Source organism: Sphaeramia orbicularis, chromosome 11, assembly GCF_902148855.1.
Source record: "Sphaeramia orbicularis chromosome 11, fSphaOr1.1, whole genome shotgun sequence".
Taxonomy (NCBI): Eukaryota; Metazoa; Chordata; class Actinopteri; order Kurtiformes; family Apogonidae; genus Sphaeramia; species Sphaeramia orbicularis.
This window is the reverse complement of record NC_043967.1, coordinates 3,466,375-3,485,816: the sequence shown is the minus strand read 5'-3', so window position 1 is coordinate 3,485,816 and position 19,442 is coordinate 3,466,375. Positions and strand designations below refer to the sequence as shown.

Sequence of the window (19,442 nt, the reverse complement as noted above, 5' to 3'; positions counted from 1 at the left end):
AGTAATGCAAGTGTCGATAAGGGCCAAGGTGCCCGTCAAGATCTGCACACTGAAGCCTTGAGCTGCCAGCTCACAGGTCGTCCAACTGGCCTCCACAGCAGCCAAGAGTCGTCCCAGGGTCTCCCTGAAAATGGATATTAAAATTTATTGAATATATTAAAATGGTATGGCGAGTGCAACTGAATAAATCATGGGTAAAATCTAAACTTTTTTAGTCTTTGTGGTGTTTAATGAAAAATTTACATATTAGCAATAGAAGTAAAAGATGAATATATAAATACAGACAAGAACCTGCAATTTCCAGCCTTCACAATGAGATTATTTTCTGAAACTGCTACTATGTATACTACTACTACTACTATTACTACTACTACTACTACTACTATTACTACTACTACTACTACTATTACTACTACTACAGTTACTACTACTACTACTACTACTACCACTACTACTACTACTACTACTATTACTACTACTACTATTACTACTACTACTACTACTACTACTATTACTACTACTACTACCACTATTACTACTACTACTACCACTATTACTACTACTACTACTACTACTACTACTACTACTACTACTATTACGACTACTACTACTACTGCAGTTACTATTACTACTACTACTACTACTACTACTATTACAACTACTACTACTACTACTATTATTACTACTACTGTACTACTGCTACTACTATTACTACTACTACTACAACTACTACTACTACTACTACCACTATTACTACTACTACTACTATTACTACTACTACTACTATTATTACTACTACTACTACTACTGTTACCACTACTCAGGGCATAAATTTAACATTTTACCTCATCTGCCATTGGCCAGTGACCTCCAAAAATTTACCAGCCAAAAATATTTTTCACTGGCCAAATAAGAAATCATGCCTTATTTGACTTAATATAATTACCATCCATTTTTATTATGAAAATCCACCTTAAGCATCACTTAAAGAATACAGTTATATACAGATCAAATTAGATTATTACCATTTTATGAGGTTATATTTAATTTCAAAGTAACTGCTACATCATCACATAATAAAAAATATTCCAAAGTGCCACCTTTGGCATTGACTGTGAGTCAGATGTCTGTGTGACAGCCTAACAGGAACATTCTGTTTAACCCACAGGAAAAAGGAAAAGAATAAAAAAAATCATCAACTGGGCCTGATGCAGCAGCATTAGCATCAGCCTGTTTTAGTCACATGTTCAACCCTGACCATTTTACCTAGAAATGACAATTAGTTTGTGTTTACATTTGAATATAGGAGACAGAAGACCTGATCCTGGTCAATATTGATGACGGCATTATTCAGTCGTCATGGTGTGAAAGTGTTGACCTCCCAGGCATCCCTCTGACCGCAGCCGACAGCTTTATTTCAAGGTAACACTGACTAAACTGTAACAGTAGACTGTTCGCAAAAAACACTGGCCTTTGTTTCTTTTACGAGAGTTTATGTGAAATAAAGTTTTAATGCTTTACATTGCGCTAAACTGACCTGTACATTTAAATCTTTGACCAGTGACCATGGATTTGTTATGATACCTGCTACTGTCTCTTTCAGCAGCTCAAATTCTGCATTTTTCAATGATACTATTGAATGCATTAACACCAGTTGAGCTTTAATTTGAAACAATTTGCCATCATTCCTGTGTCTAGTGGAGTTACCCCCCCCCCCTCCCCCCACACACACACACACACAGTGATATGATGCTGTTTTAAAATGAAGGCACACTAGTGTGACTGTAGCACTAAATTAAATGACAAAGACAACAAACTGGACTGAATAATAACTAGTGTTGCTGGTGTATGTGTGATGTGTCCAGGGCAGAGAGTCTTCAGCTTCACTATGATTTAGAGATGTGTCACCTGGGAGCAGGAACCGACACCAACCTGTTGAGGGTCCAACGCAGAGACTGGCAGAGAAAACTCAACACACAGATCCAGAACATCGCTCTGGAACTGGTGGTGAACATCTTCAGGTAAAGCTGTTAGTGGTGGACTCATGTCTGATCCAATGTGAACCGTGACAATGACCGTTGAAATGCTGCCTTCATGTGCTGTGGGAATTATGGAAACTACTACTTTTAAACTGGAAAACTGGACATGAACGCCCCCAGTATGGATAGAGATTTAAGAGAAGGGGAGGAGCAGAGAGGAGGTCAGACAGGAGGAGGAGCAGAGAAGAGGACAGAAGAGGAGGAAAGAGGAGGTCAGAGAAATGAAGGAGAGAGGAGGTCAGACAGGAGGAGGAGCAGAGAAGAAGACAGAAGAGGAGGAGAGAGGAGGTCAGATGGGGGGGGGGGAGGAAGTCAGACAGGACGAGGAGCAGAGAAGAAGACAGAAGAGGAGGAGAGATGAGGTCAGAGAAAAGGAGGACAGAGGAGGACAGAAGAGGAGAGAGAAGGTCAGACAGGAGGAGGAGAGAGGAGGTCAGAGAAAAGGAGGAGCAAAGAAGAGGACAGAAGAGGTCAGAGAAGAGAAGGAGAGAGGAGGACAGAAGGGGAGAAGAGAGGAGGTCAGACAGGAGGAGGAGAGAAGAGGGGCAGAGACAGACAGGAGGAGGAGGAGGACAGCTCCTTTAAAGGACCGTGGTACATAGCCTGTTGATAATGACAGGTTCATCATATCAAGGAGGTGGAGCTAAGTAAAGGAGGTGGAGCTAAGTAAAGGTAAAGCATCTGTGATGAGTTTAGTTGGAACTGGGTCTAAGAGACAGGTAGACCATTTAGATCAGGGGTCTCAAACTCCGGTCCTCGAGGGCCACTATCCTGCATGTTTTAGATGTATCCCTCTTCCGACACACCTGATTCAAATGATAAGCCTACCATCAAGCTCTGCAGAAGCCTGAGAACGACCGTCAGGTGTGCTGGAAGAGGGAAACAACTAAAACATGCAGGATACCGGCCCTCGAGGATCTGAGTTTGAGACCCCTGATTTAGATAAAGAGACTATTGAAGTTAGCTGACTGATCTGTACGGGACAAAAGCAGTCCATAAAACCAGATGGGTCAAAGGTCAACTCTGTCGTTTCTAGGTCTGAAGGACTTAAAGGTGGACCAGAATTTGTGGAGGATAAGAGGCCATTAATTTGATCTCTGATGAGCAAGATCTGATTATTGAAGAAGTTCATAAAGTCGTTGCTATGGCGATAAGCAGGAATACTAGGCTCATATGCACTGTGGTTCTGTGTCAGTCTGGATCCAGTACTGAACACAAACCTGTGATTGTTCTTATTTTCCTCTATTAGTGATGAATAATAAGCTGCTAGAACAAATAATTGTACCTGAAGCCTTCATTCTTTGTCCATCTGTAAGTCGTATCCTCAGCTGAATGAATTGAAATGAAATGTCTTTATCTTGAACCTTCAGTACTGATGGTTTTCTACATGTTTTGTTACCTGTTGTATAGTAACTTGGACATTTCCAGTGTCTCCAGTTGAGTGAAATACTGTGATTGAATTATTAAACAGTCCTCATAGATAGATAACTGGTCCATATAAGCAGCAGATCTGTGCAGCTGTGGTCACTGTCGGCAGTCTCCATCACAGATACTGGACAGATATTACACATATTAATACTCATATATACACATATTAAAGGGCTCATGCTGTGTTACTTATACACACTCTGTTTTCTCTGTTTCTATTTGTTGATGTATCAGAGGAGTCCAGGACTTTTTAAATCATGAACACAGAGTTTTTAACAGTGAGGAGTTTCTGCGAACCAGGGAAGCAGCAGACCAGCCTTTTTATACGAAGGTACCATCACAACTTAACCCCCCCCACACACACACACACACACACACACAGTCTCACACACACACCCAGACTCTTACAGTGCATGTCTTTTGTTATTGTCACCAGGTCTTAGAAACCCATATCTTCCACTCATTCTTGCGGGACAGGCTGAACAGGAAACGGGACAGCTTCAGCTGTATGGAACAGAACCTGCGTAACCACGCCCACAGGTAAGATGTCACACCTGTGGGACACCAACACTCAGGCTGGAAAAGTGAAACAGTCATATGAACCCATACAGACCCAGCTCTACTTTTATGTCAGTTCACAAGTGAATTTTTCTCAAGCAACTGACCACCATTCATTATAATATTATCTTCTATATTTTGTTTTTTTTCACTGTAAATCATGTATTTTCCTATATTTAATTCATTGATCATGTAAATGTTCATAACAGCTCAGAGTAAATTCAATGGTTGTTTTATCAAAACAGAGAAAACTAAAGAAACTGTCTTTTTTAGTCCAATCTGTCATTAACTGAACATAAACCCAGTGTGTCCATCCACTGTCACTGATCCAACTTCATGGGTTTGCCTGGGGAATCAATGTTGGAGAAGATGACGGTGTTTCCATGGTAACTACGGAGCCTCTGAACATCCAAATATGGTCATATCTGATGACCATGAAAAGATGAAGAACTGTATTTTACACCAATTATTGACATGGATTGATAGGATTAATGGGTCAACAGGAATTAAACAGTTTAGATCAGTAGGTGGTTTAGGTTAAAGGTAGACCTTTGGGTCTTTAAGGGTTAAAGGTGAACATTTGGGTCTTTTAGGCTTAATTTAATACAGTTAAAAGACAAACACCTTGTGTGAATAATAACCACATTATTGTAAGTATTGCTATCTTTGTCATTCCAACAAATGTGAAATTGGACGTACAGTATAAAAATAACTCGATACCATTTGAACACATCTTGTGGATATTTGCTAGAGTGATGACCTCAAGTCATATCGATGTCAAGGTAATTAATGGTAATTATTTAATGATTTTCTTAAATTTGTCATGTGGTTTGACTGTCTAGTCTCAGACCAATCAGTCTATTCAGAGGCTACGTCCACACCACAATGCTCCTGGTATTTTTCTTTTGCGGGTTCTAAAAGTTTGGTGTCCATACATGTATCATTTCCATAAATATCTGCATCCAGATGGAAATGGGAAAACTGGGTTAAAGTGGTGTCATACGTATGCCACACCTATATGTGGCGCTGTAACAAACACAGACAGAGCCTATGGCAGGATACACTCAAACCACAGAAGAATGCAGGGTCGGGGTCGTCCTTCTATCAGGACACTGTGGTGGATTTAAAAGGATCTGAGGTATGGATCTGTTTCTGCGTCTCCTCTGGTCGTCCAGTTGGTACAGCAGTACCAGGTTTAGTTGGACTAGTGCTAATAAACTGAGCAGTGCCTGCAGCACAAACACAACTCTGGAATCTGCAGTTGTTGTTGTTGTTGTTACTGGATGTTCCATCTGGGGTTTTCTTCTTCTGGTCACGTGGTTCTATGGCATCATTGTTTCCAAGAAGTGCCTATCCACACGACAATACGAGGGCAGTGTTGTGACATTTTTCCGCTCTGGGACCCATTCTCCAAAAACACCATTCCAGGGCACCGACAACGCTGGTGTCATGTGACCAAAGACCCAAACCATATTAAAGTTTTGTGGATTGGCTTAATTTGGTTGTGGCGTGGACAGGCTCTGGGATTAGTCTGCTCTTCATCTCAGAGTGTCTACATAGGGCCAAAAGGCTTTCACTGCCACAATTTAGTCAAATAGCAGATATTAAGTTTGCAAAATGTTTATTTTATTTTTTTAATTTAATTTTTATTTAGTTTGCTCATAAAAAATATACCAGGCATTTTACATACATAAATATATCTAATCAAACATCCCTATGTGGAATATATGAAAAAAAAATAGATATTTGCAATAGATATTGATTACAATTAGAGTCAGAAATAAAATAAGGGGAGAAAAAAAACCTACACGTAAATGACCACTTCTGAAGGTTAACCACGTAAAGTCAGTATTTAAATGGAATTGCTCCATAACCTCTTTGTAAATACATAAATAACTGCAAACCTGCAGCAGAGCCCCACCACCACCACCTCCTCCTCCTCCTTCTCGTCCTCGTCCTCCTCCTCCTCCTCCTATGCACTAACATACCTTTACACATGTGGAGTTAAATGTGTATTCTTGGTATCCTGCTGTAATCATATTTAATGGTCATTAACAATATTTAGCGTTTTTTTTTTTCTTTTACACTGAACTCGGGGCATACGTAATATTTTACTTTTTTTTCTCTGTAAAAGCCTTTTTAGGGACAAATGTCACAAATTAACATTCACTACAAACACTTTGATATACAAATGGGGTAGCTGTTCTCAGTTTCTTTGTACATGTATCTGACTTTATCAAATAAACAATAAATAATAATAAATAATTAGCTGCATGTCTTGTTTGTCTATGTATGTAAAAATGAATTGGCTTTAAGTTCTTCTGTATTGTCCTATTATTCCTCTTTGCATGGAAATGCAGTGTGATGTAGTGTTCAGCATGTGTGTCATCCTTTTGTTTGGTTGTTCGGTACCTCCTCGTTCCTGGGTGGGTTCTGTCTGTGTACTCCCACAGTCCTCCCACTGTCCAAAGACATGCACTAATAGGTTAATTAGTCAACCCTGCGATGAACTGGCCAGAGAAAGAGAGAGTTAGGACATGCTTTGATGTCGCTGCTACTGTGATCCCATGCTTCATGTAAGCCTCAATAGTTCCAAACAAACTGTGCGCTGTCCTGTTCTTCTATGGGACAGACAGCAGTGAGTGGGTTTTTACAGGTAAATATACAAATAAACCACACACACGTCTATTTACAACCGTTGTTTCACTACTGTATGTATGCTAGTGTCTATTGTGCTTTTGTGTAGTGGGGTTGACCACTGACAGGACTGAATTTATTAGAAAACTTAAATTTTAGGGGGAAAGGTTGGTGTTAGCTTGGATAGGCTACTTACGTGAGTGGTGCTAACATTACAAGTTCATTCAGTCTGTAGTTGTACTGTTCTGGTAAGGAGATAGACAATTTACCATTTTCAGTTTTCCTATTCTAGGACTGTGGTCCAATCAGAAAACAGTGTTTATCTGTGAACACTGTGTGTCTGCCAAGCTCTGCTCTGATAACACACACAATACGGCATTAACCACAGGATAGCATACAGGCTAACTTGGCATGTTAGCATTAGGACGGACGCTAAACTCATTAAAAACTCAACATTAACAAACTCAAAACTCAACAGAATTCTTATAGGATGAGTCAGATCTTACAAACGCCAAGTGACAGAAGTCTGGCCTCCTTGAACTCATAAATAATAACTTTAATGAACTTTTATTTATCAGAGCTCAGCTCTACAGTAACTCTCCTCCTAATTAGGTTCATAAACTTACACCATATGGATATTATAATCGATGCAGCTGGTTCTTACCAGTTAAAAAATGATATACTTAGGCCATTTGTCAATATCAAGAACACAGAGTACAGTCATGGTCAGAACGGTCCCAGAGAACAGACTTCCTAAGAATGTAAGTCTGTTATTGAACGGCTGGTACTGGTGAACTTTCCTCTGTCTCTGCTGTATTTGTCATCGGCTCCATAACGTATTTCCCTTAAATCACCACAGTGTCACTGATTTGATTTCAATACATTTGGACTAGTATTTACACGTCATTTATATATTTTGTGCATTTTTCAAAACTGTAATACAGGGGTGTCGAAACTTTTTTTAAAGAGGGCCAGATCTGATAATGTGGAGATTGCCAGGGGCCAGTGGTCCCTTCAGACATTTTTTAAACAGTAAAAATTACATATAAATGCGCTGTTCTACAACAATTTTATTTTCATTGTCACAATATAATTTTTTTAAATGGCAATGTAACCAAATCTAAGCCACTCAGGTGTGAACAAATTTAAAAAACAAAAAAAAAAAAAAAAACATTCTGCCTTCCTTTCACATCTGGAGTCAGATAACATAGAACAAACTATATGGAGTATCTTAAACTTCCAAGTTAATACAAATCGTAACCCCACATTCATTTTAAACATGACTTATATGAGTAATCATTACTCATATATTACTCAGTAATGCAAAGTCTGTTAACATTTAAGATGAAAACATATGACTCTTACTCTTGTCTTTCACAAAATCATTCAGAAAGTAATATTTTGTGTCACATCTACAAGTACATCACACCAGCAGTTATAGGCAACTAACCTGGCAACTTGGTATCCTGCCTTGGTGGCGAATTCATTGAACTCCCAGGTTCACATGAAGAGTCACTGTTGTGAGTTTAAAGCAGCTGGAATTTGCTTCACTTTTTCGGAGTGCTCACTCCCTGCTAGCTTGTCGTATGCGTTAGCGTGTTTTGTCTGCTAGTGTCTCTTTACATTGAATTCCTTAAACTAGGCAACAGTCTCTTGACAAATTAGGCAAACATAATCGCCTTGATTTTCAGTGAAAAAAAATTGTAATTCCCATCTCTCCTGGAGGCGGCGGCCCTCACTGTCAAACTTCCGTTTTTTTATTTACAGGCGCCATGGTTAGAAATTAGCGAAAAGGGTTCATGGTAGGCCTGTAACGGTACACGTACCGAACCGAACTGTTTCGGTACACACCTGTTCGGTTCGGTACACAGCTGTACCGAAACGGCACAGTCTGTTGAGAAAAAGAAAAAGGAACAAAAGACATTGTTTGATGCGGAACGTTAAATACACGCAAGTTTCACATGGACATATTTAAGGACGCATACATTGACCCTAAATATGAAATAGCAGCTGATATAAGGTAAAAAAAATAAATAAATAAAAAAAAATATGATGAGAACCTGGAAGGAAGAGATTGGAGACCCTCCACCATCAGTACAGTCCAGTTTGGGATCACTTCAGGTCCCGGTGAAAGACAACAACGAGGAAAGAGACGGAGATAAGACGAATGCTGTGTGGCCCCTGGGAGCTACGGTAGTTCTAAAACACACTAACTGTCTGTCTCTCTCTCACGCACGCTGTATACCAGAGGAATAGAACTCGGAGTTGGACGTTGAAAGTATATAAAAATAAAGTTTCGCTTTCGTTTCACGCCAGCGTTAGTTACGTTAGTTATGGACCGGACCGCCCCCCCCCTCCCCCACACGCGCCCCCGGCTCCGACCAAAAAAAAAAAACAAAAACAAAAAAACAAACAAACAAACAAACCATCCCCCAGACAAATCGCACCTTGCGTGTGCGCACACGCGCACACACACGCGCACACACACGAGTACACAAAGTGTCCTAAACAGTTTGTTCTCTGTCCTAAAATAAATAATTTGGTTCAGTTTGTTGTCAGTGTTGCTCTTCAGTTTGTTAAAACAGAATACCAGTTTACCCTCCTGTTAATGTTGCACTACATGCAGAATTTTTTGTTGATATTTTATGCAGAATGTGAACTGACAGAACTGTGATTAGATTTTTGTTGTTTGTTCAAAACTACCTGTCAGGGAAAAGTGTAATACTAATGTTTAAAATACATTTAGTAATATTAATAATTTATTTTATTTCTATTTGATTTATAGTAGCAGAATTATATTATTCCTGTTTTTCTATATTCTATTGTGTCCAAAAATTGGGGGAAAAATGTTCAAAAATTCAAACGTATTAAAGATATTTTGAGGGGTTTTCTTTCTTCCCGTACCGAACCGAAAAAAACCGAACCGTGGCTTTGAAAACCGAAAACGTACCGAACCGAAAATTTTGTGTACCGTTACAGACCTAGTTCATGGCATGGTCACAGAGCCAGATAGAGTTATAGTGGTGCTGCCACCATGAGGTGAAAGGAGAAACTGCATTTTGAACCTTTTATGATTCATGTACTCAGTTCAACAGTCCAAGAGGGCCATAAATAGTACATTCTAAAACCGAAGCTGTGGGCTGTATAAAATCTGACCGCGGGCCACAATTGGCCCCTGGGCCGGACTTTGGACATGCCTGCTGTAATACATTTAGTTGAATTCCATATCATGATAATACAGAGGTATTTCCGTTCTAACATTATATCACATCATCTCGTTACGGTCATCTACTCAATTAAACATTTCTGAATTCAGTTTTCACAGAAGCCGCTGTAGCATTGGACAGTAGCACCAAGTGCATCTTGGGATATTTACAGCCAAGTCTACATGAGTCACCAACCAGTGCATCCTTGGTTTAAACTAGCAGACAACAACAATATCAGGGTATTCCATGTGTCCTTGGTTCATGCGAACTTTCAAATGGAACAATACTTGGCCACGACTGATGACGTGTCATGAGAATGTGAGAACAGAAGGACAGACAAGAACGCGTATTGAGAAATGTTTGCACAGTATTAAAGTACCCTCTGTTAAATGACTGTTGTAGGTTTTGAACATGTGATTTGTGTGTGTGTGGTCACCAGCTTCAGCTCCCTCATGTCTACATTTATGTGTGTGTTCTGCAGGAACAGAGCTATGACCGAGTCTCCTCGTCGGCCTCTTATGTCCGAGCTGTCGAGGAGTGGCTACAACAGCTACGTCAGTCCTCCGAACAGACTGAGTAAGAGGCTGGGGGCCAGTCTGCCCAACCTGGACCAGCCCTCCGCCGACGCTGGGACCGGCCTCCGCACCAACAGACCGTCCTCGCTCAGGAAGATCACCGCTGATTTCGGTCAGACTGATGGCACTGGCACAGACTGACCTATGAGTCACAAGTCAATTCAAGTCAAAGTCAGCTTTATTGACAGTTTGTCTATATGTACATCACATACAGAAAACAGAAATGACCAAACTGTAAGACCCCAGGGTGTAAAATGAACATAGTACAAAAAAAATATAAAAATAGAAAAGAATATAACTATAAACAGAATATAACCATAAACAGAACATAACTATAAACAGTATAACTACGAACAGAATATAACTATAAACAATATAACTATAAACAGAATATAACTATGAACAATATAACTGTAAACAGAATATAACTATGAACAATATAACTATAAACAGAATATAACTATAAACAATATAACTATAAACAGTATAATTATAAACAGACTATAATACAAACAGAATATAACTATAAACATCCTGGGGTTGAGTAGACAATAAATAGACAATAAAAGTGCAACAGTGAAGTGAACAGATGAGTTATTGGTAATAGATGAGTTACAGAGTTAAAGTGATATAAATATATGCAATATGCAATAAAGTGACACTGTAGAAGAAATTAATTTATAATCAGTTTGTAACTTCCTTTTTTTCTTTGCAGGGCTCAAATTTCCTACAAAGGCTGTCAAAGTGTTCCATCTTCCAGAGTTTCCTCCTCCTCTGGCCTATCATTATGTCCAGAACTATTATTCTGACATGGTTGCTTCCCTGGGGAAGGCTATTAGTGCTACACCACCGGATGGATCTGCTCTGCTGGCCAGGTACAGGATGGAACACACACACACACCCACACACATACACACACACACACACACACACATACACACACACACACACACATACACACACACACACACACACACACACATACACACACACACACACACACACACACACACACACACACACACTTATGTACAGTAACAGTACACCTGTGTACACACACACTGAAGCCCAGTCATCTGTGTGTCTGTCCAGGTACCATTACCTCCGTGGGTTGGTCAACACTGTGTCCAATCGGTGTCTGGATGCCCTGGAGGACTTCCAGAGTCTGTATAAAACCGACTCAGATATCTTTCCGTCCCAGATGGTGAAGTCTCTGGTGGACTCTCTGCCTGAAGCTGAGCGTTTACTGGTCAGTTCCACATCACAAATACACATGATGTGTTGTGCTTCACTGTGCATGTGGAGCTGTAGACGCTGTATACCATGGACCCCTGGGCTTTAGAAACCATGGGGACATTCTTAACCTTCATTTCACCAGGAAAAAAAGCTGGTTGAGATGAATGTATGTTCGTATGTGTACATCTGTGGTTATCAAACACATGTTGATAAAACACATCAGTCAGTTCTATTTGTTCTGTACAACAAAACCTCTACACAGACAGAAAGACGGCCAGAACTCAAAAGGCTCATCAGTCGGGTCAAGCGGGACCAGGAGAGGGAACGTGCACATGGCAACGGGCACGAGGAAGGTGCTGTAAAGCGTTTTCAGCTGCCGAAAAAATACATGCAGCTAGAGGAATTTGTGAAATGTGTCCAGGAGTCTGGGATTGTGAAAGACCAAGGAACCATTCACAGACTGTTTGATGCTCTAACTATAGGTAAGTGTGTGTGTGTGTGTGTGTGTGTGTGTGTGTGTCCGTTGTATGTGTACGTTTTGTGCAAAAATGAATATCAAATGAATAGAACATAAATGCACATTATGAAACTGCAGGCAATCCTAAACTATTCCCACTTTCTTGACTGTGACACACATTCATACACACCACTGCACACAAATATTCCACCACACTCTTCCTCCTCCTCCTCCTTCTCCTCATTCTCCCCTTTTCCATTTGGTCGTCTAGTTAATGATTACCTCACCCCGTCTTGCAGACTTCCTCCAAAGCGCCAGTGGACGACATACTTTTATGTTATTTCCTTTGGTCCAGTCACTGTTTTCTTTTGGTGTTTGACTTTTGCCATTTATTGGGAGTGACACTGTGGGCATCCATTCTCATTTGGAGAACACTGTTTTCAATACAATGAGCTTTATCTCCAGGTGGTGTTGGAGCTCATTTGATGACATTCCTTTGATCTCAGGATAGTCAGCTACATAGACAAGATATTCAAATCACAAGAACTGTGATTTTTTTTTTTTTTTTAATGCTATGATAAGATCTTGGTAAAGGAAGAGATGTGAGTGAGGGAAAGTGACTGTATATATACAGGAAATATCAGAAAGTAAAAATGGTTTTTATTTTATGGCAGTGTCTACGTCCACAGTACTGTGACTCAGAATATGGGTGTGTCTATTTCCCCAGAGCCAATCAGATGTTCTCATTTGTCCTGTTCCAATCAGCAGTGAGGACGTGTTGTTGTCCTAGATCCATTCATGGACACGGTTCCATGAACTTTTTGTCCTCTTGTGTCCACAGTACTGTGCTCATATATGGAGCATACCCCACCCCCCCACCCCCGTACACACCACAACCATATTATGTCAGTCCACTACAGTTTACTATGATTTGGGCCTTTGGTCACATGACACCGGCGTTGTCGTTGCCCTGAAACAGTATTTTTGGAGAACAGGTCCCAGAGCGGAAAAATCTCTCAATGCCGCCCTGGCGCTGGCGTATGGATAGTAGGGGTACAACGGTACACGTCGTATGGCATCACAAGGCTCATGATGACGTGGCAGGTGGTTGTTCAGAAAAGGTTAAGAAACAATGCACTAGTGGAAAGATCCTCTTTCCATTAGCACCTGAAGGCAGCATGAGCCTCTACTGGAGGACTGGACTCATCACCGTTCCTCTAAGGAGAGTCCAGTCACCCTGTGGAGAAAACCTGTTTCTGCTGCTTCTTTCCACCGTCTCATTCTTTCGGCCACTGCCCACAGCTCATGACCATCAATGAGAGAAGGAACACAGATGGAACTGTAAAGTGAGAGCTTCATTTCTATACTGTTAGAACTAGCCATCATTTGGAGTTGTCAAATGTATTTTGCTGCACAGTAACAACTTGGACTTCACTTGGACTTAAGCTGGAGTATGTTGCCAGTGTGGTAATAGTAAATTAACTTGAATAAAGGATCTGAATTCTGCTTCTGTCGGTGGTTGTTTGTTGTCTGTCTTATCTGACTGTTCATATGTGTGCATTTGGCAGGTCACCAGAAGCAGGTCGGTCCAGACTTGTTCAGAGTGTTTTACACCATCTGGAAAGAAACTGAGGCTGAAGCACAAGAGGTCAGTGTGTACATATACAGTATTTAGTCAGTAATGTGTGTAAAGGAATTTTGATTTCAAGATGGTTGTAAAACAATAACAACATAAAAGCATAATAGCCCATAAAGCAGGGCTGTCAAACTCATTTTAGTTCAGGGACCACATTTCAGCTCAATTTGATGTCAAGTGGGCCGGACTGGTAAAATAATGACACAATAACCTATAAGTAATAACAACTCAAGTTTTTCTCTATTAAAGTATGAAAAAAAACATATTATGAAGATATTTACATTTTACAAAAAGATGTGATAACCTAGAAAAACTGAAATTTCATTAGAAAAATGAGTGCAATTTTACCATTATTATGCCTGAACTTATTATTATTACATGTACATTACACACAGTGTTACACAAATATTTGGTAACAGGCAGAATAGTGTTAAAATTGCACATTTCAGGTTGTTCATGTTTTTTTCTTTTTATGTATTTATTTACATTTTATTGTGAAAGGATAGTTTGTAAATGTAAATATTTTCATAGTTGTAATGCTATTTTTTTCACTTTTTTTATTTTTTTTAACATAATTTTTTAAGAAGAAAATGTGTAATTGTCATTATTTATAAGTTATTATGTTAATGTTTTACTTGAGCTCACATTGGTCTGCATGTGGAACCTGAACTAAAATGATTTGGACCTGGACTGTTCATATCTTCCGTGGCATTTTGCGCTTTCATCCCGTGGCTCAAATTGGAACCTTTAATGGGCTGAAATTGACCCGTGGGCCGCATGTTTGACACCCCTGCTATAAATGATGAGAACTCGAAATTTATGTCTTTGTTTTAGCACAATTTATATAATGTGTATTATATGATTATAAATAATGTATTATAATGTGTATTATTATACAATGTAAACCTAATTATTTGATAATGTTGTAATAACATTGGATAATGTATTAATATATAGTATATAATGTGTATTACATGATTATAAATAATGCATTATGCTATACAATGTAAATCATGTATATAGGCGTGGACAGAGTTTATTTTTGATATGGGTCATATTTTTGGAATTATTTTGTGGAGCTTCATGGGACTTTGTGCCCAGCAGAAATAGATGAGGTAAGGGGCAGGAGGAAATAAGTAGCACTTCTTCCCGCTCCTTTTCAAATATTTTTTTTTCTCATAGTCTTTCTTTGTTGTTTTTGGTTATAAATTTGAAATAAACAAACAAAAAATAAAGAAACAAGCATAAAAGTAAAATTAAGTTTTTGTCATGTTTGCATTTGCAAACTTTCCAGTTCCAAAAAAAGTGAGTAACCTGAAAAACCTGAAATTTATAATAATACAATACTATACGTCCACTCCTCCTTTATACATGTGCATTAGGGATCAGAGTGGATCTACAATGCACAAAACATTTAGGAACAGGCAGTATATTGTTATATATATGTATTATATGGGATTGGAGTTTGGAACTAAAATGAGTTTGACATCCTTGACTGGAGACTATGTCTCTGGGCTGGCCTGGGAACACTTCGGGGTCCCCCCGAAAGAGCTGGAGGAGGTTTCTGGGGAGAGGGAAGTCTGGGCATCCCTGCTTAGACTGTTGCCCCTGCAACCCGGCCCCAGATAAGAGGAAGACAATGGATGGATGGATGGATCCTTGACTGATAATATCTTCAGTGTAATTTTTTGCAAATTCATCCTGTAGTCCTGATCAGTGTTGTATAGTAACGAAGTACAAATACTTCATGTTTTTGGGAGAATTTGTACTTTACTGAGTACTTTTTGTTCTATTTACTTTCACTTTTACTTCACTACATTTCCTTACTCAACTGCATACTTCTACTCAGATACATTTTTAATGCACAGTATCATTACTCATTACAAAAAATAAATGACAGGAAATGTGGTGTTCTCACCGCTGAGATTACTGATGACTGTAGTTACGTCAGGAAGAGGATTTGTCATTGACCAAATACAGGTGATGGTCCTCACTCAACCGGAGGGTGAGCTGTAGTACTTTCATTATAAGTCCATTTAATTGTAGATTACTTGATATACTTGAGTACAGTAAATACTAGATATTTAAAGACTTTAACTTGATTAGTATTTCAGTTGGTCAATTGAACTTCTACCACAGTCGTTTTTTGGTCTGTACCTGTACTTCCACCCAGTGGGACTGTCCAGTACTTTATATAACACTGGTCCTGATGGGAACCTTTCGTGGGCCGGTCTTGGACCACAGGCCTTATGTTTGACACCCTGGTCTACAGAGTGGCTGCACATGTATGTGTATGTGTTTTAGGTGTGTTTGCCTGCATCTGTGTTGGAACACATTGAGCCCAGTGAATGCGTCTTCAAACTGTCGTCATCGGTGAAGACGAGCCGAGGTGTGGGGAAGATCGCTATGACTCAGCGCCGCCTCTTCCTGCTGACGGATGGACGACCAGGATATGTGGAGGTGGCACAGTACAGGGACTTAGAGGTAAGACGTACACACCACAACCACATTATGTCAGTCCACTACAGTTTCACATGGTTTGGCCTTTGGTCACATGACACCAAGCATTGTCGGTGCCTGAAATGGTATTTTTGTAGAACGGGTCCCAGAGCGTAAACATGTCCCAGCTCCGCCCTGATGTTGGCATATGGACAGGACCAACACCACTGTATGGAAACCATGACAACCATAGTACCATGTGACCAGAAGAAGAAAACCCAAGGACGGAACCTCCTGCACATGCTCAGTGCACTCTTCTGTGGTTTGAGTGTCTCCTGCCATAGGCTCTGTCTGTGTTTGTGTACAGTGCCACATACAGGTGTGGACTATGTATGACACTGTTGAACCCAGTTGGACCGTTTCCACCTGAACGTACATATTTATGGAAACCATACGAGTATGGACCACAAACTGTTAGAATCTGCAAAAGAAAAATACTACGAGCGTGGTCATCTGGACGTAGCCATAGACCAGTGGTTCTCAACTGGGGGGATGCGCCCCAGAGGGGTGCGAGCACAGGATGGGGGTTGTTTATTAGTACAAAGGAGATGGAGAGAAACCCCCCCCCCCATGTCAAAATGCAAGTTCTTCATCCTGCTCCTTTTTGAATGTTGGACTTTCTTTTATATAAACCTTTTGTTGTTTGGTTTTAATGCTAATTGTAAATAAATAAATAAACAAACAACCCCGCGTAAAGACCCCACGTAAGCTCCAACGTATAACAGAGGTCCGTCGTGTAATAGAAGCCCACCAATACAACCCACCACATCCTCCACATACGGGTTCGTCACGTTACTTTACTATGACGTACCCCTCACCCCCCATCTCAAATTTTTTCAGGGATGGCGGGGGGGCAGGAGGCTCATGATGCCATTAGTGGGGCTTTGTTCAAAAAAGGTTGAGAAACACTGACATAGACACATGTAAAGGTACTTACCCTGACTTTGTATTAATAAATTTTTATTTAATTTATTTATCTTTTATTCAACCAGGAAAAAACTCCAGATTAAAAATTTTCGGTACCAAAGCTCTGTCAAAAAAAGTCCAAAAGTCCTCTTTGTGTGTGTGTCAAAGCTCTCATTCACTCAGCTGATTTGATGCTATGTTCTCAGGAGGTCAAAGTGTCCTCGGCTCCCTTCCTGCTTCTGCGAATCCCCAGCCTGAAGCTGCGCGTTCGAGGAAGAAAGGAGGCGTTCGAGGCCAATCTGAAAACAGAGACTGAACTGTGGAACCTGATGGTTAAGAGATGTGGGCGGGACGCAGCATGGCCGACCAGCACAAGGTGAAGGCTGTCAATCAGTTCATATGTCGGCGGAACGGTTGGAAACTCTGGAAAAACTGCATTATTTTGGACTGTGGACATTAGGGTGTAGTCAAAGTGTAGTTCAGGGCCACACACACCTCATTTAGATGTCAAGTGGACCGGACCAGTAAAGTAAGAACACACAGTAATAATCTAATGAAGTCAAATTATATTATCAAAATGTTTATATTTACAAACTGTCCTTCAAAAAATATGAATTACATGAGCGGCCATGAAATTCTAAGAAAAATCAGTGCAATTTCAACAATATTCTGCCTCAGTTTCTCATTTCCACATGTACATTATAACTGACAGATCCCAGTGGATCTACAAATACACCAGACATTTAATAACAGGCTGAATATGGGTCCAAATGCACCTGTTTTTCTTAAGACATTTCAGGTTCATATTTGATCAGGTTATTCACATTTTTTATGAAAGGATAGTTTATAATGGAAAGATTTATTTGCAATTTACTTTTTTTAAACACTGAAACAAAGACAATTGTCATTATTTTGTCAGTATTTATAGGTTATTACGATAGTATTTTACTGGTCTGATCCACTTTAGATCATATTGGTCTGTATGGGGAACCTGAACTAAAATGGTTTAACATCTGTTAATACTTTCAGTGTAATGATTGTATTTCTTGTATTCATCCCACAGGCCGGATCGGACCCTTTTGTGGGGCCGGTGTGGCCCACGGGCCTTATGTTTGACACCCCTGCTCTATGTCCCAGTTATTGCTCATGTATTGTGTTTTTTAATCTGGTATCAGTCTCGTTGTGTGTGAGTCTTTGTGTGTATTCCTGTCATTGTGAACCCCAGTGACCTTTAAGGGTGGGGTTTGTGTTCAGTGACGGTAAATACACACATACTTGAACACACACCGAGGGTTTCCTTTTGAAACCAGATGTGGAACTGGAACTCTGTCTGTCACTTCACTGTCTGTTGGTTTTTCTCTTCTGTCTTACCTATTACCCTGCTTGAGTCTGTACCTGTAAATAATATGAAACATAACAGATGTTATTGTCTTCGCTCTGGGCTGGACGTCGTTCAGAAATACTTCAATTCTATTGCAAATAGTGATGATTGATGCATGTTCATGAATGATGCAGTTTTTTTTCAAAAGCAGTTAATAAAATTAGACTAGATTAGGTTAGATTGGATAGAATTTATTGATCCTTTGGGCAGAGCCCTCAGGAAATCGAGGTTCCAATAGCTGCACAAACACGAGATATACAAACATGAAATAATACAAGAAAAGAACAAAACAATATCTCTAAAAAAGAAAAACAGTATTGAGAAAAAAAAACAAAAAACAGGCAATTGCACATTATAAAGTACTAGTAGAAACAAGCAGCATAACAATGATATATAATAATAATAATAATAATAATAATAATAATAATAATAATAATACAGTAAGAGAGCTAAATTATCAGCAACAAGAAAAAAAACATTGCAGACTGGAATAAACATGAGTTGTAACAAAAATTAAGTCCACATTGCGGTGCAAATGTAGTTTCTTTTTTTTTTCAACCCTTTAAATTTTTGATAAGGTCAAAGCAGTTTCAGATGTTTACTGAAGTACTGGAGTACTGAAGTACTGACGCTGAATAGGATGCATCCTGATGTCATGAACTGTCCAGGGTTCTTTCAGTTACAGGCAGTAAAGAGTTAGTGACAAACTCAGATTCAAACACCACCTTGACCATTAATATTTGGCCACCGCTGTCCTTTTCAATTCACCCTAGAGTCAAATTTGAGACATTGTGTCAAACTGTTCCTGAAATATTGGTTTAAATGTAAGGGTGTGGGCTGACACCCTCCCATAAAAATTGAAAGCTCTACCATATTACACTATT

General features: G+C 39.7%; 1 protein-coding gene across 1 annotated transcript in view; it reads left to right on the top strand.

The window, feature by feature from the left end:
• The window catches only part of dennd3a (DENN/MADD domain containing 3a), a 59,728-nt gene that overhangs the window by 15,675 nt on the left and 24,611 nt on the right, over nucleotides 1–19,442 (top strand). The window contains 12 exon segments of the mRNA XM_030146768.1: nucleotides 1,307–1,422; nucleotides 1,866–2,021; nucleotides 3,702–3,798; nucleotides 3,904–4,007; nucleotides 10,350–10,555; nucleotides 11,159–11,318; nucleotides 11,536–11,692; nucleotides 11,942–12,161; nucleotides 13,705–13,784; nucleotides 16,077–16,256; nucleotides 17,384–17,510; nucleotides 17,513–17,553. Of these exon segments, the coding sequence (XP_030002628.1) occupies nucleotides 1,307–1,422; nucleotides 1,866–2,021; nucleotides 3,702–3,798; nucleotides 3,904–4,007; nucleotides 10,350–10,555; nucleotides 11,159–11,318; nucleotides 11,536–11,692; nucleotides 11,942–12,161; nucleotides 13,705–13,784; nucleotides 16,077–16,256; nucleotides 17,384–17,510; nucleotides 17,513–17,553 (1,644 nt within the window).